The 15,576-nt window shown below is 40.3% G+C and overlaps 1 protein-coding gene and 1 long non-coding RNA gene across 3 annotated transcripts; one reads left to right on the forward strand and one right to left on the reverse strand.

Annotated features, from left to right (window-relative positions):
- Positions 1-2,321: 2,321 nt before the first annotated feature.
- LOC125570199 (glutamate receptor 2-like) lies at positions 2,322-9,426 on the reverse strand. 2 transcript variants are annotated; one of them, XM_048731498.1, is made up of 2 exons: positions 9,072-9,426; positions 2,322-4,237 (listed from the first exon to the last, which is right to left on the reverse strand). In XM_048731498.1, exon 2 carries the CDS (start codon positions 3,532-3,534, stop codon positions 2,323-2,325), a length of 1,212 nt encoding a protein of 403 aa, XP_048587455.1. In that variant the 5' UTR covers positions 3,535-4,237; positions 9,072-9,426; the 3' UTR covers position 2,322. Both variants share the same exon structure in this region, with proteins under 2 accessions (XP_048587455.1, XP_048587459.1).
- Positions 7,574-12,107, forward strand: LOC116603997. Its single transcript, XR_004290857.2, has 2 exons — positions 7,574-8,018; positions 11,305-12,107. It is a non-coding gene; the product is annotated as an uncharacterized LOC116603997 (long non-coding RNA).
- The last annotated feature ends 3,469 nt before the right edge of the window (positions 12,108-15,576 follow it).

A 15,576-nucleotide genomic window follows, 5' to 3' on the forward strand; every position in this document is an offset into this window, starting at 1 on the left:
ATAAGACTTAGCCTACCTGAGTCGCTGATAATTACAAATAAGACTTAGCCTACCTGAGTCGCTGATTATTACCAATAAGACGTAACCTACCTGAGCCGCTGATAATTACCAATAAGACTAGCCTACCTGAGTCGCTGATTATTACCAATAAGACTAGCCTATCTGAGTCGCTGATAATTACCAATAAGACTAGCCTACCTGAGTCGCTGATTATTACCAATAAGACTAGCCTATCTGAGTCGCTGATTATTACCAATAAGACTAGCCTACCTGAGCCGCTGATAATTACCAATAAGACTAGCCTACCTGAGTCGCTGATAATTACCAATAAGACTTAGCCTACCTGAGTCGCTGATAATTACCAATAAGACTAGCCTACCTGAGTCGCTGATAATTACCAATAAGACTAGCCTACCTGAGTCGCTGATTATTACCAATAAGACGTAACCTACCTGAGCCGCTGATAATTACCAATAAGACTAGCCTACCTGAGTCGCTGATTATTACCAATAAGACTAGCCTACCTGAGTCGCTGATAATTACCAATAAGACTTAGCCTACCTGAGTCGCTGATTATCACCAATAAGACTTAGCCTACCTGAGTCGCTGATAATTACCAATAAGACTAGCCTACCTGAGTCGCTGATTATTACCAATAAGACGTAACCTACCTGAGCCGCTGATAATTACCAATAAGACTAGCCTACCTGAGTCGCTGATTATTACCAATAAGACTAGCCTACCTGAGCCGCTGATAATTACCAATAAGACTAGCCTACCTGAGTCGCTGATAATTACCAATAAGACTTAGCCTACCTGAGTCGCTGATAATTACCAATAAGACTAGCCTACCTGAGTCGCTGATAATTACCAATAAGACTAGCCTACCTGAGTCGCTGATTATTACCAATAAGACGTAACCTACCTGAGCCGCTGATAATTACCAATAAGACTAGCCTACCTGAGTCGCTGATTATTACCAATAAGACTAGCCTACCTGAGTCGCTGATAATTACCAATAAGACTTAGCCTACCTGAGTCGCTGATAATTACCAATAAGACTTAGCCTACCTGAGTCGCTGATTATTACCAATGTGACTAGCCTACCTGAGCCGCTGATGATTACCAATAAGACTAGCCTACCTGAGTCGCTGATTATCACCAATAAGACTTAGCCTACCTGAGTCGCTGATAATTACCAATGACATTACTCTTTGCAATTTGCCTTCCTCTTGACATTACCCTGATCAGAACAGGGGATGTCTATATCCTACCCTATCTGCCCCTATCTGAGGTTCAATCGATAGAGAACACATCAATCGATAGAGAAGGGAAGGTAAACTTTTTTCTCAATGGACTTATGCCCTTTGTGACTTACCTATGTAAGGGGCATTGCCCTGTGGTAAAAAACATTTATTTATTCTCACTTACCCTTCATCAAGCATGTCGTACTGCCCTAACTCGTTCCCCACTAAAATAGCATTTTCTGCTATTGCCGTGAAGAGTTTATCGGGGCTGTCTTTAAACATCAGCTCCGCGTTTGAACCTTGGAGTATTCCAAGGCGGGATCCGGAATTTGGATCTCGAAGCTGGAAAATAAAAGTTGGTGGAGTGAGCTTATTTGGAAGAACGCTCATGCGTGACAGGAAAGGTTGGTATACCCTGGGTTGAAGGAGCCCAATCACAACAAGAACACAAACACACAAAGCACTTTCATCATCTAATCACAAGTAACTAATAGATAAATCACGTTTTGATACTCAAGTATTGAATTCTAGGTGGTTACTTTAGAGTTTTCTTGCAAAGAGGGCGTTGTATTTTCAAACGTAAAAAATAACAAAGGAGCGGCTGACCGACATTCTTAAAGATAAGACATGGTAAGGATGGTAAGGTTATTGAGTGGGAGTGAAGGGTTAGGGTAGGGTAAACTAGAAAACAAAGTAAGGCGAAGTTAGAGTTGAGCGGGGTACAGCTAACCGAGTTAGAGTCAGTAAAATCAGGTGGTAAATCGAGCTCAAGTGTTCTACAGGGCCGTAGCAAGGGGTGGAGTACTAGGGGCGTATACTAATAATATCGTAATATATAGGGAAATCACCAGTAGTGGTTGTGCACCCGTAATAAATGTAAAAGGATCGTGCCACTCTCCCTTTCTGCCAATATGGTTCTGTTCGAGGATGTGAAAAGGCCCCTGAGGCGTGATAATGAGACAAGTGACGATAGGGTGAGATTGGGTGAACAGGGATGAGCTTTGGTGAGCGAGGGCGATCAACTATGTTAAGGTGAGCTCGTACCGAAAGATGTACAATTACACTTGCCTTTGGATCACGTATACCCGTTATTGGAAATGTAACTTTTACTTCCATCAAGGACACCGTTAGATTTGCGATGTAGGTAGAAATTAAAACCAGAGTCCCAAAGGAGAACACGGCATAGGTAAACCTTGCACTGGGGCGTGCCCGCTGTCACGTCGTCCAGGTTGATCTTAAACACGGTGCTGGAGAGATACGAGAAACTGTCGCGCAGAGTAAACACTTGGAAGTGATGCTTGTGGCCATAGGGACTGTACTTGTCGATGATCCAAACGACAATGACCAGAATAACACTTGCAGCTCCAAATGTGATCCATAAGGAAGTACTGAACGGCTTCGTGAACCCGAACCAGTCGTGCGACGTATAAGAACTTTTTACAGCCATCACGATGACTCGGTCGTGATATATAAAAGGGACATTCGAAAAATCAACCACTTCTTCCCTCGCAAGAGACAATTCTAAACTAGTGAGAGCAAGCTCAGCCTTGCCGTCAATTAAATCCCCGATCATTCCATACCACCTTTTCGAATTCCTGTCATAAACACCATATTTTCCGTCTTCGACAATGTAGACTTCAGCCTTAAAGTCCAAGTCCCTCTCCAAGCTTATGAGAATATCAATAACAAATCCTTTGCAGCAGAAATGCTTTGCTCGAGTTATTGTCGCATTATCGTCATCCATCTCGTGGCTGAACATTGTACACATATGCGATAGGATGCACTCCTTGGATGACTCAACTTCATAAACGCTTTTATAGCAAAGTACGTCCAGTATTACGACAACACAGAGTGCATTTGGATCCTTGCACTTCAGCTTTGGCCTCAGCAGGTTATCAAACATCTCTACTTTGCCACCGGCCACCATGCCGACATTTTCGACACCTTGGCCGAATGGCAACAACTTATTTATTATGAATTCCGTGTTTGCTTGATCTCCAACAGGTGAAAGCTGAATGTTGATTTGTTTAAGTAGTTTCTCGGCGCCCTCAAAGCTATTTGAAATAATAGCTAAATAAATGATGATGGTGATTATGACGTTGTGCAGGTGTCGATCTGTTGTTGTGTGTTGTGTTGCGGTATAATGTGTAACAAACATGAAAATATATTGCGATATTTTCGAAAACATTGTGCGGAATTGCAGGCCCTCTCTAAGATTATAATAGAGAACTTGATGCCAAACTGTACAGGCTATTCGAATATGGCGAGTAAAACGAATTGTGGTCATTTTGCCGACAAACCAGTTCCCCGACAACCCTGGTTAGTTTGCCAACAGCCCTTGTCGGTTCGCCGTAGTATATCTACAACAGCGTTCTGCCTGCCTACTTCTAACGATTCGGCAACCAATGAGAACATGCATTAAGGTGAAAACGAGGGTAATGTCGAGTAATGACTCACCGATTAAATAATGACAAATTGTCTTGATCCGTTCCAGAAAAGCAATCGTGCGTCTTGTTATTCGAGGACTTTTTCACCGTTGCATCCGTTAGTCTTATCGCATCGCTTGTTAGAACGTCCATGTAACCTTCCATTTTGATAAGTAGAACATCGCTTCTTTTGGAATCCAGCTCCAGTCTTTCCTCACTCCCGTCGCCGACTATAACAGTCTTCACGAGTGAATGAAAATTGTATATGGCGTCCCTCAAGGCTCTATCTATAATAGAGCTCTCGAGGAACACAACTAGCACAAAATCTTTGTTAGAATCAATCTTTTGGAGGGCATTGTTTAGATTGTTTTCAAAATCTCCAGCGATGGCCGAGTAGGTAATGTTAATAGTTAACTTTGTCGACAGCAGCTCAGGTAGGATGCTGTTTGTCTGGGTCCGAGTCCCGAGAAGAAATACATGCGTAGCTGAAGAAATGTCCGCCATTTGCGAGATAATGCTGGACACCGCGACAGGCGAAGCGCCGAGTGTGACGTATGGTTGAGCCTTGGAAGTTACATTAATATTAATGCATAACGTCAGGCAGTGAACACGGAGTGGTAGTGTAAGTACACAAGGACCAGTGCCGTACATTACTATTTTTGGTTATATCGATTTACCTACTTATTATGCAAATATTCAAAATGGCCGCGCGGAATTTGAAACTTGAATTTGTTTTGTAAGCGAGACGTCGCATCGCAAAAAGCGACCAAAACAGCAAAGTATCCTGCTCTATACCAAGTTTGATATTTGATTGATGAGTTCCTGTGCTCGAAAGTAAAATATCGTTTGGGAAATCTTTTCAAATTGAGCGCTTTTATTGGAGGCTGCCGTAAAATCGAACTCTTTTCGTAATGTTTACGTTTAGAAAAAGAGAAATATGAGTGTGATGGCCCAAATTCTACGGCTTAGAACCTTGACAGGACTAAACTAGGATAAATTAGGATCATGGCATACTAAAACAATTTTCACCACAAGCCGGGTATGGTGAAAGTTGAGGAGAGCGGAGGTTGAATTGTGAGGACAAAAGTGCGAGTCAAGGCCCAACGTCTATACAACAGGGAAAAATCGCAGAAGAATAGGTATGAAAATTCGTGTCAACATTTAGCCGAAAAGCATTTTACCCTACCCTTGTCTCTTGGGGGTTCGCTTCTTATCATTCTTTAGCTAAATGTCTTGCCCTGCGACCACCAAAACAACATGGGGGGGGCACTCTAGCTGTAAACATGACTGTTGGTTCCGACAGATACGAACATTTTATGCCCCCAAAAGAATGGAACCGCGCCACCTCTAAGAATATACCCTCTAAGAATATACCTGCATCTGAACTCTATACCCAAAACTCCACCAAGAATAGATAGCCCCCCCTTCCCCCCAAAAAGTAAACCAAATCCGAGTTCTATTCGTAAATCATACAAAAGCTTGAAACTTGCCAGTCCCGTAAAAAGTTTTAGAAGGAAAATTTGCTTATCAAATTTACTTTATTTTTATTCCCTTTTATAAAAAAAAAACTCTATCCTCCTCACCTCCAAGGCCCTAGTCATCAAACCCGGTACAATTTTACTTCCTTGTCTTCGCACCTCGTGTGAGCACACCACATGTGACATGCCCTCAGTCATCACAACCTCACTCCCCTTACCATGCATTTCTCAACCTTTAATTTTACACTCTATGCCTTTTCCTATTTGTCTGCACACACCATAAAATAGCCCTCATTGAGTAAGCGCATTACATAGCCACTCAAACCAGTGCCCCCCTCTAAAATCTAATGCTAGAGGGGCATAATAGGTTAAAATAAGCATTTGCGATTAGAACTTTTTGATGAATTAGCCCCCCTACTCATCCTCAAAAATACCCAAACCTGAGTTCTATACATAAAATATACCAAGCATAGAAACTTACCTCCCAAATAAATAACCAAACCTAAATTCTATAGCCCAAGCATACAAAATCTTGCTATAAGGGAGCTTCAACTCTCAGATTTGCTTATTAAATAAAATCAATTTTATTCCATTTTTATAAAAAAGACAACAAACAAACTCTGTGCAATAGGCACTGAGATAAAAAATGGGCCTGAAGTATCACCAAATATAAATATTTATTTTCCATACAGTATGATATCTATGACTGCACAATCATACTCCTAGAATCTCCAAGGCCTAGTAATCAAACCTAGTACAAGAAGGGTAAAAAGAAGGGCATAATATGCTAAAATAAGCATTTGCGATAAGGACTTTTTGTCAAATTAGCCCCCCCCCCCCCCAAAAAAAAAAAAAAATACCCAAACCTGAGTTCTATACATAAAATATAGAAACTTACCTCCCAAACAATTACTCAAACCTATATACCCCAAACATATAAATTCTTAATATCACTATAGTTTTAAAAGGGAGCTTCAACACTCAGACTTGCCTATCAAATCAAATTAATTGAATTCCCTTTTTATAAAAAAAGACTCTTTGCGCATATAATAGAGACTGGCGAGAAAAAAAAATAAACCTGAAGTATCACCAAATATGAATAGATATTTTCCATATGGTATCTGCTCTAGTGAAGCTTGGAGCCTCTGGTACCCAGGGTATGACTACACTCCCATTCTCCTATTATCCCCAAGGCCTAGTAATCAAACATGGTACAAGTTTACTTCATCTTCACAACCTGTGTCAGCACCCCCAATTAGACATACCCTTAGTCACCACCCCTTTGCCCTTACCATGCCTTTTCCTCACCCTAGTTTACACTTTATGCCTTTCTCCATTTGTCTGCACACACAATGAAATACACCCTCAATGGCTCTAACTTGGTGTTAGAACCTGTGTATTAAGCACGATTTGTGTCACAAAACTTCCTTTTTTGATAAAATGAATCATGATTAAAACAGAGCTGGATACAAAGAAGTCCTTTGGGGATGGTTCTGACACCGAGGTATACATACACCCCTCATTGAATAAGCACATTACATAGCCCCTCAAACAAGTGCCCCCTCTAGAATCCATTTATAAGAAAGCCATAATGTGAGCATTTGCGGTAAGGACTTTTTCTACAACGAGTAATAGCAAACTAATGCAGCAATGAATAATGACTGCCATCCCTGAGATTTACTGATCATAGCAAATCTATTTATTCCAGGATCAAATATAAACATTTAAACAGTACTTTCATGTAGTGTCTTTAAATTGCATACAATAAACAGTGACTCGCGGCCAATCTGTATACGATTTAGCTTCATTTTTTTTTAATGAGACTCGCTGCCATTCTGTATAAGATTCATTTTAGTTTCAATATCCCAGCTAAAATTTTTCTTGGAGTGTCTTTATTCCGAGTGCGAAAGCAAGATAAATCCAGGGAAATTTTGTGCATTTGTATGACTTGATGAAACGTACAACTAGATAATTGGTGATCCATGTTATAGCCTGCTAGCAGTGGCTTACCCTTCCGCGTTCATTACAGTACGATTCGGTGAAGTCGTAAAAATAACCCTGCAAATGAGGTCTGTTGCCGATGAGAAACATCACAAATAGGGTATATATGACGCACTGAGTCGGTGAAATCCCTGCTTAAACAGATAAGAAGAAATCACTGCTAGCAGAGAGTTAAAAAGCGGCGTTCAACATGATTTTCCCGATTCGACGGAACCGCCATTTTGTTTTCCCACTCTGAGTTGAGGCGTGTCCGCGTGAGACTGGGCATAGTAATACTCATCTCTGATTGGTTAATTAGATTGTTTATCAAATATAACCAAAAATGGTAATGTTCCGCACTGAGGAAAATCACACTACTAGACTTGTTTGGTGTTATTTGTCTGTACAAATAACCTTGAGACATATTAATTCTGCTCAGAAAAGGATTCAAATATCCACAAAAAATCAAGATTTCAATTCCCTAATAATCAGAATTCAGAGCCGTAGCAGGCCTCGAAGTCTCGGTACAGAATCATCAAGAAAGTTGTGGGGGCAAAGCCTCGCCCCTACTGGTAATTTCCTTATATATTTTGAAAATATTAGGGGGGGGAGGCAAGTGTCCCACCCATCCCCTGCTACGGCCCTGGAAATACTCATTTATAGTTTGTTGTTTTGAAGATTTCTGTACGAAAAGAGTGTATCGAGGCTTATTCGTACAGACGTATTTTGTGTTCACCCATCCCCTGCTACGGCCCTGGTTACGGAAGTCATTTACAGTTTGTTGTTTGTTTGCAAAGAAAAAAGTCAAACACGCGGGAAGGAGAAGCAAAGGATCTCAATCCGGAGGGAGCGAAAACTGTCCTCCTAAATTTAATGGCTGCTATTGGGTAAGTGTATAGATCTTAACAGGGCAAAATCGGCCCGATAAGATGATAAGATAAAACTGCCACTAGGCTTATACATTGGCTTTTCTACCTTCCCAAGGATTCTTCTTTTTGCGGGGCATGTTTGTCATATATACTAAATATACTAAAAATGATCGAAAATTGTAGAACAGAGTAACCGAAGTGTGAGCGCTAGCGCACAAATCACAACACTCGTGGCGCGTTGCTCGGTAACGAGTCTAATGATAACAGGATTAAAAGATTATAACGCGAAATATGTCATGCTTATAATTCTCCTAAAAACGTTTTTCGCTTTTATTTTCTAAAATGAAATCGATACCGTAAATATTATTCCAGAATATGGTAGTATTCAATGTAAGGACTCAGTTAATGTAAAAATCGTATTTTCGGTATTTCCGTCCACACGAAACTGTTCCATAACCAGTACTCTGTGAGTCACATCTCCATAAATCTGTATGCTATGCAGTCTAAACACTTCTGTTAGATAGTAGGAATATTATGGTTGCTTCTCTTAAAAAGGAACTTCAAAGGGTTCAAGCCCAGAATAATTTTTTGTCCTTTCGGTTTGATTTATACTGATATTGTTTCACATAAATATAATTTGTCATTTATTCATTTTTTTATTTCTCAAAATGAGCATAAATATTTCAATCTACTTATCAATACCAACTTCCTGAAAGTCCTGAAAGTTTTGGCCAAGGGAAAGGGAGGGAAGATCCTGGAAGGTGTTTAGAGAACTTGCTAGTGAAAAGGTCTAACACAAATGTCAGCTGCCTCAAACGGGTAAATTAAAAGGGTAATTATCAGAAAAAACAAAAAGATCTATAGTTATAGTATAAAAGTTTATGGTAATTTTGAGGATATTTGTTAAAAATAGTTTGCATGCATGGTTGTGAAAATTACAACACATCTCATAACACAGACTTTTGTGGAGCACAATATAAATAATCGATATGGCTCAAAAAAGCAATCAGTAACTGATGCAATATTATTAATAGCTTCACGTACGACTGCGTACCTATGTTTACTTCTTACCTGAAGGCTTGTTTTGGTGAGCGTGTCTCCAACACAGATAAATGGCATCGAGAAACCTCGAGCCAATTCCACAAATAAGTGATCAAGTTGGCTTTGAAGACATCCAATTATAAAAGTATCTTTGTGGTTTCCACAAAACACTTCCAAGTAATTGACAAAATTTGCTTTTTTCGCCGAGATTATGTTAATGTTAACCTGAGTGTTGGGGAAACTACTCGATATATTTTGAGCTGGAAAATATTCATCGCTGAGGATAATGTATGTTCTCGGTTGTTCTTGCTGCATCGATAATAGCAGAAACACCAAATTACTGAGGGCGAACATTTTTGCAACGCTTGAAACCCTGCAGTCGCACCAAATGTCCCGGCTAGATATGACATGAATTTTTAAACGGTGCAGAAAGCTTGTTTTAATCAAATAACTGAGAGGCCTAGTTTAAGGGCCGCATTAACGTTGCGCCGTATAAAATTCGACTTTTAGTCGAAGTAAATAGAGCAGTGATTTTAGACGCCGTATAAAATTAGGCGTATATAATTTTAATGGCCTAGCTAGTAGAGCCTGCGCTATTAGAACGTTTTCCCTTAAACGAGGCCTGAGAAGTGCTAATAGCTTTCAGGGCTCACTAATATGCAAATGAGTAGATGAGATGAGCCTGGACAACCACGAAAAGTATTTCAAATTTATTTATTTTACTGAATAACCTGGAAGTTTAAAATCGATAAATCAGCCAAAAAATCAATCTGCAATCCTGGCCACACTAATCTACTCATTTGAATATTAGTGAGCCCTGAAAGCTCAGCATCTCAAACCTTACGTGCCTTTGATTATGCAAATCTCCTAAAAAAAAACACGCATACAACCTTACAACCTGGCAAATAACGAAACTATTCTGTTGTTCTGTGTGCTTGAATATATAAAAAACGTCGCCATTTGACTTTTGAAAAAAAAAAAAAGAATATGAACATTATGTTAGCGCACAGGCGAAACTTTATTTGAAACCGCTGGATATCTTTCGCGTGACTTTTGAAGCCTAATTCGGCGTTTAAAACCAACGCCGTCTTATAGCCGAATTTTAATGACTGAGCTACATTTGCACTCATTATAATAACTTATGCAGTATATACGGTGCATGGATATGATACGGCTATCGAGGGGGCTACCGGGCTGACTGATGGGCTGGTCGGGGGGGGGGGGGGGCTACCGGGCTGACTGATGGGCTGGTCGGGGGGGCTACCGGGCTGACTAATATGCTGGTGAGCTGGATGAGCTGCAGTGAAAGCGAGTAAAGAATAGCAAACGGATGCAGTCTGGTGGATTATGTTATAGTAATCAAATCCTTTCAAAACTCCAAGTATTAAAAGTCCATTCATTGCTCCCTCATTTTTCGGATCACTGTCACATCACATATCACCTCAAAATTCCTAAGAGGCCGAAAATGACAACGCAGTCACACAAACATGCATCACATGCTCGTTTACTTTCTCCCAAGAAAGCGCCAACGAAAATATTCGCACCATTCTTAACTCTGCAGAATATCGAATAGCGACGCTTGCCTAAAAACGCCTGCTAGGGAGAATAGGGTATGCCTGGGTTTCACAAAATGAAATAGTAAATACAGAAAGCGTGTTAAACACCTAAGGCATTTAAAGACATTACAGAATTGGCTCAGTGAGTTATTTAATGACAACAGGAAAAATAGTAATGAACGCAATAAACTGAGAACTTTTAGACTGTTTAAAAATAAGTATGAGCTAGAAACCTACCTGCAGGTAGCTATCCCGTCTATAGAGCACAGAATTGCTCTAACTTGGCTAAGAATAAGTAACCATAATTTGCAAATTGAAAAAGGTAGGCACACAAGACCCTATACAAAGGCTGAAGAAAGAATTTGTCCGACATGTTAAAAAGATGAGTGCGAAACATACTTAAAAGAAAAAATCCTCCAAAATACACAAGCCACGAACACTTCAGAAAATAGAATTTTTAATCTAATAAAAAACCCTAAAGCTAATATAGTAGGGATGGCTGCAAAATTAGTATAAAAATACTTCTTACTAAGGGCAAATATTATTTTAAAATAAGGTTTTATCTTCTCTTATGTTCTTTTGTCTGTATAAATATATTTTTGAGAATTTGAATGGCTTATAATTTTTAATTTATTGGATTCACACTAATGTAAAAGTCTTTACACGGTACCAATAAAGTAATCTGTCTGTCTGTCTGGCGTTGACAGGGCGCTTTAAGGCTGAATGGGTGATGTCAAGGCTGAAGGGATAGGCCTGAAGATGTCCTCCTCGTCATCTGCGACATCACTCTCTGAGCTCGAGTAGGGCTTTCTCCTTCATCGTTTAATGCCTCCTTGAGTAGCGCCGGCATCGTCGATCTCCAGGGATACATAATGGATTCTGTGTGTTTCGGCCGAGTGTCCGAGTATTATTGAGCCGATCGGAGAAGCGTGTTGGGGCTGGATAGTTGCGGAGGCGTGACTTCCCAACGAAGAAACAATCTGTATTTCTACGAGGAAAAGATCTGCTACGGCTTGATCGCCGTACGTTCCGTCCTGAGACATGGAATACACATGTTGATCCCAGGGTACTTCCGCAAATAGCTCCAGAGGTGTGTTTTGTTTTGCTGCCTTTTTTTCCTTTTCTCTTCCTCTGAAGTGATACTTGTTATATCCACCAAATATCGTTGCATCCCCCTTGACACCTACATGACATCTGCCAAGTAAGACAACCCTATGATGTTTCTATGATGAGATATGAGTATTGCCGTTTTAGTGACGCCATCGATGACGCCGTCATGCTGAGTGGACATATAGTTGCACCCCCCTTGACACCTACACGACATCTGCCAAGTTTGGTCTTCTAATGATGTTTCTTTGAGTCAAAGTTATAGGTTATTACATTTATGGCGACGTGTTATTACATTTATGGTTAACGTGGTTTATAACATTTATGGGCGACGTGTTATTATATTTATTGCTGACTGTTTATTAGATTTATGGGCGATGTGTTATTACATTTATGGTTGTTATAACATTTATGGGTGATACATCCCCCCCGTAAAATTATGACCCTTCCCTATGAGCGGATGGCATGTTAAATATCTCGGATTCTAATAGATTCTTTTGTCTTTTAACGGACCTCCGGAAGTAAACTGGTGACAATGCAGTTTTAAGCGGAACGATGCGGCTGGACCAGCGTATTATTTTGCAGACCCGTATTTAATTTGACCGGTCTTATAAAATGGTTTAGACGCCGAATTAACGAAGGCTAAGTTCAAATATCGTATTATCCATGAGCCGTATTCAATGTGAATGCATGTAAATGAGGATTAAGTGTTGGGAAGGGAGCCAAACATCCCGCGAATTCAGTGTTGTGTCGTGTGGTTGCAAACGTTTGCCAGAGAGACTGCTGACGTCACGGCCAGAATGAAAGGGATGTCCGGCAGAAGCAGGGGCTAGACCCAGGCGTGCGCAGTCATTATCGATTTTAACTTTGCTACGTTGTGCTTAATATGTAGCATTGTAGCATTCATTAACAGTCTGTAGCAAACCTGATGTTTTATATGCGTGGATATGATTAACGAACATAATGGGCCACGTGTACTTAAATTTTTTTTAAGTTAAGTTGTATTTTTTTATTTTTTTAAATGTGGCTTTGGAATCTGAGTTGAACTTTGGACTTCTAAACTGAACGCGTCTTTCGCCTTGAATCTGAGTTGAGCTTTTGGACTTTTGTGTAGTTCCAGAAAATATGAATACCCCCCCCCCCCCCCCCCCCACTGAGGGGATTGGAAATTCCGGGGTGGGGGTGGGGGGTTCAAACGCCCAGAAATTTCCAGAGCGGAGGGGGTGGGGGGTAAATGCCCTGTTTCCCTAACGGTTAGTTATTTATGTTTCTCCAGGGGGTTGGAAATTCCAGAGAGGTGGGGGGTCATACCTCCGACCCCCTCAATAGGGAGGGGGGTATGGACATTTTCTGGAATTACACAATGTGACTTTTGGACTTGGAATCCGAGTTGACTTTTGGACTTGAAAGTCTTCAAGGATACTTCAAAGTTGTCGTTCCGCCTTTTCCATACAAGGAATGTAAATCAATGTCTTACTTGGAACACCTGCAAGTTCATTGACTTTCGTTCTCCAGGTGGCGTCATCCGGAAGCTTCGCATAGGAATATAGGTGAATGGGAAGCTATGCCACTGAATCTTGGCCGAAATAGCAAAGAAAACCCTTCATAATTTAGTTTCCAAGTGGTTAATATTCGAAATATGTACTACGACAAACGCATTGTTGCTAGCCACTGCTGGATTGATCTGTCTTTGTCTAAGGCCGCATAGGATCTTTTTTAATTCTAGTCGTAAGGCACAGTTCATCACAGAATACACCAGTACATTAAGCACGCTTGAAAGCCCGCCCATGATGGTATAGAATACAAAGACCTGCCGGGGAAGGAAGCTGTTTTGTTTGCGAATAACTTCTATGATAGGGATTTGAAGGTAACAAATGATGAATACTACAAGTACGGCGAAGAATGTCTTGGTCGTATTAATCTCCTTTCTGTTCGGCGCTCTCTGGGCGCTATTGCGCAAGTGTAGTACAACGTGTCTTTTGTGTTGCCGAATCTTAAGGTAGATTTTCAAGTAACAATAGCACATCAAAGAAAATGGCAAGAGAAAGAACAAGAAGCCGATTGCAAAAGCTGTAGGTATTGGCGTTCTACCTCCGTCGGCAAAACAAAAGAGCTTTCCAGGATCAAACTCGAATTTAGTATTAAGGATTAAAGTACCAACAACTCCAGTGCAAAATGCGGCGAAAATAGATGCGATTGCTTTCTTCGGTGAGAAATACTTATTGTATTTTGCCCTCGTCTTTATTATTTTCACGTAGCGGTTCAGAGCAATTAGCAAAAGGATTAGAATGGAGGCGAATCCAAACATAGGAACGGAGAATCCCTGTATATGGCAAACAACACGTCCATACGGCCATCGGCCAGTCACTATAACTCCGAGCACGAGAGGCAGGGACACGCATGACTGGAATATGTCGAATATGGCAAGAGCGGCGACGTAGTAGTTTGTCGTTACACGGAGCCTCGGCTGACGATAAATGGCAGCGCAAACCATGGCATTACCCACTATTGCAAATAGACCGAATAAAAAAAACATGGTAAACTCCACCACTATGGTGACTTGACTTCTCTGTTGTAAGTCTGTATTTAGCCGCTCGCCCTCCTCCCAAACGGCCATGCTCTCCTGTTCTAATTTCAGCCAAATGAATAAAACTTAAAGCAAAAATGATGGCTTTGATGAGTTGAAAAGTTGCGAGTACTAGCCGATATGAACCCTGCTTTTCTAACTGGCAGGAGGTGGTTATAGTGAAAAGCGCCAAATACAGAGGCGGTAGATAATGCTTCTTGGCTGGAAGACCTGTTCTGGTTTTCGACACTATAGAAAAACTTGATTATTTTACAAAGCTTCAAGAGATGAGTGTTACTGCCGTGCCTGTGCCGATCGCAAGCTGACCTCGGTATTATGCTATTATGCCTATGATGGCGGTTTCGATATCTTATTGGTGCCCGACACCTTTTGACGATTATATATTTTGTTTACAAACACAACTACCAGTCAGGGAAAATGAACTTTTAATTAAGTTGAGACGCGGAAAGGAAGAATTTTCTGCTAGCAGGGTAGCTATACCGTCGATCTACGCCAGTTTCACAGACCCTTTGTTGCTCTGCAAAAAAAGAGCGAAAGCCAACAAATTCTCAAAACCAGTGCCGTATCACTTCATATAAAAATTGCTCTATCTTTTTTTGCGGAAGGTCCAATGCTCATAATTTTTCTGAGACGACTACAAATTTACTTTTACATATAATATGCACAGAAAAGACTACATTTATTCGAAATTTGAGAATCAATAAAAACATATTTACTGAATAACACATCACATCCCTTACTTTTTGCTTAAAACTAATGTATAAATAATAATAAATAACACTTATTATTATAAAAATGGTTTTAACTTCGCAATGCAGCAGGTTAACAATCGTCAATGGGCTTTTGCTCGCGTGTCGTCTGATATAATTCTTTCAAAAATAAACCGTTGAGATTTGACATTATTGGAAATAAAATGATTAATTAAGAACGGGATAAACAAATCAAACCTTTTTGCGACTTTGTTGCAGTCAAATCAAAAACACACTATGGGCGCAGGGTGATACTGAACTATTACCACGACCTCCGGGAAGCACGAAAAACTAAAAGCAATGTAAATCGAAAAAATCGCATCAAGCCAGAAAAAAAACATACACATTAACAGACATTATTTCTTCTAAGCATTTATATAAAAATGAGGGCATTTTTGTTAAGGAGGTATTGTTTTTATCTGACTTTCGTGACGCGGGTCAGTTCACTGTGCAGTAAACGCATCTCATTTTAGCAACAATTATGAAAGTCGCTTCGAACTAACGATACTTTCTGAACAAACCATTGGATGAAATAA

Source organism: Nematostella vectensis, chromosome 1 (assembly GCF_932526225.1).
Source record: "Nematostella vectensis chromosome 1, jaNemVect1.1, whole genome shotgun sequence".
Lineage (NCBI taxonomy): Eukaryota > Metazoa > Cnidaria > Anthozoa > Actiniaria > Edwardsiidae > Nematostella > Nematostella vectensis.